This window comes from Etheostoma cragini, chromosome 11, assembly GCF_013103735.1.
Source record: "Etheostoma cragini isolate CJK2018 chromosome 11, CSU_Ecrag_1.0, whole genome shotgun sequence".
NCBI lineage: Eukaryota > Metazoa > Chordata > Actinopteri > Perciformes > Percidae > Etheostoma > Etheostoma cragini.
This window is the reverse complement of record NC_048417.1, coordinates 2,095,187-2,102,289: the sequence shown is the minus strand read 5'-3', so window position 1 is coordinate 2,102,289 and position 7,103 is coordinate 2,095,187. Positions and strand designations below refer to the sequence as shown.

General features: G+C 39.0%; 1 protein-coding gene across 1 annotated transcript in view; it reads right to left on the bottom strand.

The window, feature by feature from the left end:
- The window catches only part of pms1 (PMS1 homolog 1, mismatch repair system component), a 22,845-nt gene that overhangs the window by 13,881 nt on the left and 1,861 nt on the right, over positions 1–7,103 (bottom strand). The window contains exons 3-5 of the mRNA XM_034884971.1: positions 6,500–6,682; positions 4,989–5,091; positions 4,254–4,417 (exon numbers count right to left, since the gene is read on the bottom strand). Of these exons, the coding sequence (XP_034740862.1) occupies positions 4,254–4,417; positions 4,989–5,091; positions 6,500–6,682 (450 nt within the window). The remainder of the gene's footprint in view (positions 1–4,253; positions 4,418–4,988; positions 5,092–6,499; positions 6,683–7,103) is intronic.

Here is a 7,103-nt window from a genome sequence, read left to right as displayed (position 1 = left end):
GTATCTGAAGTCTCTTTATATAGACCTTAGTGGTCCCTAATACTGTATCTGAAGTCTCTTTAATATAGACCTTAGTGGCCCCCATATAGCTGTATTCTCTCTATCCCTATATTTATATATTTCTATTATACCATTACATAGCCTATTTATATTTAATGATATAAACTCTTTTGATGACAGTAATTGTCACCTTAGCAGATCTTCAAAAGAACCGGGGACCTTTAAGCCTCACCTGACTGTCCTTTCACTTCATTGGTTAAATACCTATTAGCCCCTTTCAAACAGGTCTTTATCCTAAAGGTTGACATACTTAAGTGCCCTCAACCCTTGAGTTGTGCTTTTTCTGAAATTTTGGTCACTTTTTTAATGTTGTGGTTGCTTTTTTTGAGTTTTTTTCCAAAGTTATTTGATATTCCTACTGTTGATATTTTCAGCTTATTTCAAAGACCCATTTTTTTGTGATGAAAAGACTGAAATGGGTCAAATGTGACCCGAGGACAACAAAAGGGTTAAATAAATACTCTAATGAAAAACTCGGGCAGAAACAACAAGCTGATCAATGTTAATAATCGATTAATCATTAAGTCATTTATCAAGTACAAATGCCCAACATGTTCAGGTTCCAGCTTCTCCAATATGAGGATTTACTGCTTTCATCAAGGTTTATATCATTATTATTTGAATATGTTTGGGTTTTGGAATATGGGTCGGACACAACAAGCTAATTGTCGATGTCGGGTGGAGCTCTGGGAAATTGTGATGGGGCTTTTAAACAAGTATTTGACATTGTATAGACTGACCGACTAAAAGAAGAAGTAATAACAGTCAACAGATTGGATTGATCCGTAATGAACATATCTGTTAGTTGGAGCCACAATAAATACTGAATGTACTTAACTGTGTTCAGGTAACGTTGAGGGTACTTGAAACAAGTCCTGAGGGTAATTGAAAACAAGTAATTGTTCCTTAATATCGACCCTCTGTTGCATGCATGTCATTTTGGGACATGTTTTGTTGTAAATGACTTGTTATCAAGCCGAGACAGCACAGACTGCACTACTAACCTGCGCAGAAGTCTCCTTCTATTAGGTTAGTCTTGCGTGGCTCGATTAAAGCTGTAGTCTGTGTGTTCCTAAAGGGTTTCTATAAGCCAAATACATATTTTCCATTACACGTAACAATGTCATAGCTCACTGACAACGAAACAACAGGAGGCTGGAGACGAGTACCGTCGTCAAGAAGGTGTCTGATTAATAATTTACCTGACAAGCTCCTGAATGTGCTTTAGTAACGCAAGAGAGGCACAAACGTAAATCTCTACTGTCAAAGGAAGCCGTGCACACCTTGCAGCTCTCAGCTGAGAAGACTACTTACTTTTGCAACATGTTATATTATCAAATGAAAGAAATTTAGACAGGGAAACTGTGTATGGCAGGGTGAGATTATCTAGGCTACTTTTATCTAGTACTAGGGTACTTTTTCCTTCCTTCAACTTCTCTTACTTGTTGTTACTGTTTGAGATTTATTGATTTATTGATTTAAAGATTGAATGTCGGTGGATACAAACTCCACAAAAATGGTTCAATATAATTGTGAAACATGTAATTCTCATGTTAAATTAACTGATCAATGCAAATATATCTGAAAACATGCAGCACTACCTCCATGCAGAGCATTTTTCATTCATGTAGAGTTACAAGTTCATCGTTGCACTTTATCATTGTTGTCTTTATACATTAATTTGCTGGAAGCAACTATTTTCACTGAAAGTGCTTTATAAAGGCCATGTATTATTATAAAAAGTAGTAGCTCCAGATGTAGCAGCAGTAGTGTCAAAATGTTGAGGACCAATGTACTCCATGGAATCAGCGTATCTACTTTTGCTGCTTGTAAGCACTTATCTTACATATTATGTAATCTTACATGTCAATGCCATTTATTAAGATCTCCACACATATAACGCTAGACTGTGAAAACATGACATTCATGCGATTTAGAGTCAGTGATGTTGAGACAGCCATTTGAAGACTAATAAGGACATCTAGTGGTTGCTGTGAATGGATGACTACACGTATGTCAATGTCAATTTAATTTCTATAGGACGTTTAAAAAAAAACAACAGTGACCAAAGTGCTGAACAGGGTCGATGTCAAATACATAAATAACAAGTGTAAAAAAATCACTCCAATCAAAATACATCACAGGGAGACAAACAACAACACTTTAAAACATCAGAATCCAGGTTAACGAGGGTTAGAAGCCACAGCAAACAGGTGCGTCTTAAGCAGCAATTTAAACGTTTGTAAGGTCTGTGCAGCTTTAATATGCATGGGGAGGTTGTTCCATGGGGGGGGGGGGGGGGGGGGGGGGGGGGGGGGGGGGGGGGGGGGGGGGGGGGGGGGGGGGGGGGGGGCGCCCACTGCAAAGGCTCTATCGCCCTTATTTTTAAGCTTTGATCTCGGGACGTCAGAGAGCAGCTGATTGGTCGACCTCAGCGTTCTGACTGGAGAATGGTGGCATAAGAGATCAGCTGATAAGGAGGCGCCAGACCATTTAAGGCCTTAAAAACAAGCAATAAAATCTTAAAATCTATCCTGTAAGGTACAGGTCAGGTAGCCAGTGGAGGGAGGCCAGGACTGGCGTTAGGTGTTCACGTTGTTTTATTTTAGTCAAAAGGCGAGCAGCTGCGTTTTGGACTAGCTGGAGCCGGTTTAAAGACTTCTGGTGCAGACCCGTATATAAAGAACTACAATAATCCAGCCGAGCAGTGATAAAAACACGGAGGACTTTTTCAAGGTCTTTCGAAGGAAGATAGGCCTTTATTTTACTTTAACTGGAAGAAAACTGAGCTGACACTTCCTTATGTGTTCCTTTTCACCATTGGCTCATAACACACTTTACTGCAGACTTGACAGGTGACACATATTCAACCTGCACAAAGAACAGCAGTTTGACTTGTGTTTTTATTAGTTTCAATTATTTCTGTTACCATGGATTCCAAATGAGACAAGTTTTGACTGCAGACAATAAGCACTGCAACGGGCACACAGAAGATTTGGTTTATTTATTTTTTATTTCCCTTTCTTGCAGCTGGTCTGGAACCCATCTCCCCTCCCCTCCCCTCCCCCATAGTGCCTTGCTTTATGTTATGAGTGTATGTATACATGTTTGACTGTCTTATCTGTCCTAATGTTGTTTTAAATACCATGTGATGTGATTTTTTACAACAAATTTCCCCATGGGGACAACAAACAAACCTTCTCGTGCTTCTCCTATTCCACTGCACCTGTCCACCTCTACGCTTCGATCAAAGACTGGCAGCGTACAAAGGAAGCAGCCTGCGGCCAAAAGTTGAGACCGACTCAACTTTTGGAGAAATGCAACCAGACGTCACGCTGCGGTGGCCAATCATGTCACCAGAGATCAGGTTGTTGAGTGGTGTGGTTTGAGGCGATGCGAGACTCCTCTACATCCTTTATGTGGCGACTTTTTACTTTTATTCCTCACATTTTAATACAAATATCGTTACTTTCTACTCCTTACATTTTTCAAAATTGTCTTTTTGCTTTAGTTTTGTACAAAAGGTCGTCTATCAGGTGTGATTGTGAGTGCTTGTCGGAAAAATTGAGCAGACCCACGTCTCATCCTGCCGTTGGGCACACGCGCCACACAGAGGAAATAAATGGGAGAAAAGAAAAAGAGACTAGCTGTCCGGAGGATAATCAGTTGAGATTGCGTGTGTGTATCTTTGAGAACTGTACGTTTTCTGAGGTTCATGTCAGGTCACGGTGTAGGGTACAGCGTAGGGTTTGTATCTATGTGTACCTATGCACGTACTTACGACATAGATTCAATGCAGTACCATAAACCAGGCTTAACTCTTGAAAAGACCATAGCATGACATAGCAGTGCATTAAGCCATATTTTGAAGACGTGACCTCAGCTTGAAACACACTGATCATGCAGATTGACAGCTATGAAGTGATTTATGCTGCAGGACTGGGTAGAAACTACTCTAAAGACATTTTGATATTTGCATACCACTTAAAAACAGACATTTTGTGAAAACATGAACTAGACGGCTTAATTTGTACATGTCATCAGTCTCCAGCTGATTGTAAATAATATATATCATGCATATATTTGTATGCTGCTGATTGAAAGCTGCCACTTACATCTGGCATTACCAGTGAGTGTTGTTACAACAGTTTTTCTTGCTCTAGTTTAAAACTGAAAAGGAGGGAGTTACTGACCTTATTGTGAATGAGTGTGAGCCTCAAGTCAGGTTTTATGATGGCGTAGGCCATCAGCAGGTCCTGCATTTTCTTCAGTTCCTCCTTGCACTTCTTGGTAGAAGAATAGTACTGCCGCCTCACTGGAAGATTCTTGAAGAGCTTCAGTACACTCACGGTTGTACCTGGAAAACACAAAAACCACAGGTGTGCAAAGTGTTTTCACCTAAAATGTACTTTTCCTGCAACAAGGCAAGAGGACTCAGGCAGACTGAGTGTGTTTTTCTAAACCTTTTAACAATAAACACCTCTATAGTAGTACCTCTATCATCAAGAATGATGAAGACGTGTATGTCTTGCTAGTGTTTTTATTACAAAATATGAATATACAGTATAATCCAATCATGGAATAAATGAGTAACGTCATCAGCTCCCCTTGAAACAGAGAAATGCCCCAACTTAAGCCATTAAAAAAAAACAAAAAAAACTATGTCTGACTGACTGTTCTCTTTCCCAGAGCTTTTTATTGGTCTTGTTTTATGGTACTTTATGGTTACTGCTGGCGGCGCCAAACGCAATGCAAACGAGTGTCCGGATCCCTCAGTGACATGACGTTGCATTTCCTAGTTAAGATGTTGTTTAAATGTCTCGATCTGTGACTACAACTCCTATGTTCCACTTCACCATTTCATTAGATAAAGCAGACCTTGGTTTCTGGTTCTCACTACAGGACGGATTCAGTGACCGGTGCCTTACCTTGACCCAGGTGAGACGGCTTCTGGGACACAATCTCCCCCGTGACGTTAAGCGTGTACTGGGTGCTGATGTCATCCTCCTCTGTCTTCGTGATGACAGACACCTAAAAGGATAGAGTACCATAAAACACACAGTTATTCTATTTTATCAGTTTATTTGATATGGACCATGCATCATCATCACATACCCTTCATCATACATAGAGACTGGCATGGTTTTATTTCATTTAGACTAACAGCCGGTTTGATTTGCATTGAGAGATGATCTTATGGAAGGTTCTCCATGCTGATCTCTATGTATGGTGAAGGGTATGTGGGGTATTTATCAGGATGCATAGTATCCTGATCCATGTAATAACTGGCATCTAATAATAAAAATCTGCCTGCCTCTATGGGAATTTAACATAGGGGGCTGTATATTTATGCCCCCTGTATTTTAAAGAAGAACATTTATTTATTTATTTATAATACATTATTCATTCACAAAGAAAATTGGTGTCCTTAAAGGTTGGATTTTTCTTATTTTTTTAATTATGGCATTAAGGTAAATTTCCAAAAGATGATTTTTTTATTCCTCTTTTTAGTCAACTTTACCATGAGTACAGCACAACTGTAAAGACAGTCAGCAGTCACACAGCACTCATTCACTATAAATTAAAAAGGTACACATATTGGTGACATATACATTGGCAAAACAAACACAAACACATGATGACAAAGACATAATTCATCCACCTCTGTACTGCATTCAACTTAACAGTGAGAGTGTATGAGTGATGAAACGTGTGACAGTTGAAAGTGAGATACAAGTATATCTCTGGTTTTCTACGAGTTGCCAAGTAACCCAGTTTACACACTGTAATAAACCAGGGAGTGCCTTTCATTCCTAAAATGAACTGATCTGTCAAACATAATAAATGTGTATATGAGTCAGATTTTTATTCATGAACTTTATTAGTTCAGTGCATGTGTACAACTTACAGATCAATATGTCTGACTTCTGATAACTCTGTCCCGTTTGACTTTTTCCTTCATGATTTAGTTTTTTTATTATAACCTTTGTGATAACTGTTTTCTGTTTGATGGTTCGATGTTCCATGCTTATTAACCCTCATGTTGTCATGTTGTCAGTTTTTCTGTCACAAAAAAATGGGCCATCGAAACGAGACAACAATAAAAATATCAAAAACCTTTGGAAAAAACACCAAAAGCGTCAAAAAAATGCAGCCACAACATTGAAAAAGTGACAAAAGTGTTGAAAAAAGCAAAAGTAATGTTGAAAAAAAAGGGACCATGGTTGACAGGAAGACAACACAACGGTCATAAGAGAAACACTTATTGCTGTTAACTCATGTCTATGTTCTTATCCTTGCATAAGAACAGTGAGTTATTTTGAAAGTGTCACCTTGTTAGGTGTCTAAAAATCTCAAATTCAATCGTAAAACCAATATCACAGTTGGATTTTTTTGCCCAAATGGTTCAGCCCTTCTTTGGATTTTAAACACTTCTCACCTCGGCCACGGCACAGATGGAGCCCAGTGCCTCTCCTCTGAAGCCGTACGTCTGCAGCCGCTCCAGGTCCTCGTGGCTGCAGATCTTTGAGGTGAAATGCGTCACGGCCATCACACGAGTGTCTTCGGCTTTGATCCCATGGCCGTTATCACGCACTTCTATCCGCTCCAAACCGTAGTTCTCCTGCAATGTCAAATGAAATGATGCTGTGGACCGCCTGAGGGGGAATCTAAACCAGTATTGGGACTACTCAGCACCCTTTTAACTACAGGAAACTTATAGCTACTCATTAATATCTTCATAGTAATGCTTTATTTGGATGTTTTACTAGTATCATGAATGCACTAATATCATACAAAAAGATAAATAGCCAAGAAAACACCAATGAAAACAATATGTTTATCTCCGATCTTATTGTAACTGTTTTTAGTTTTGCATATTTATTTGTCATTGCTGTTGTTTTTGTGTAGGACTAATATATATATATATACACAGTATGTAAACCCAGCATTCATTGAAAATGAGGGAAATCTCAATGCCCTTTGAGTATAAATAAAGGTTAAATGAAAAAAAAAGCTCTTCACCTACAGAAGTTTTAAAAGAT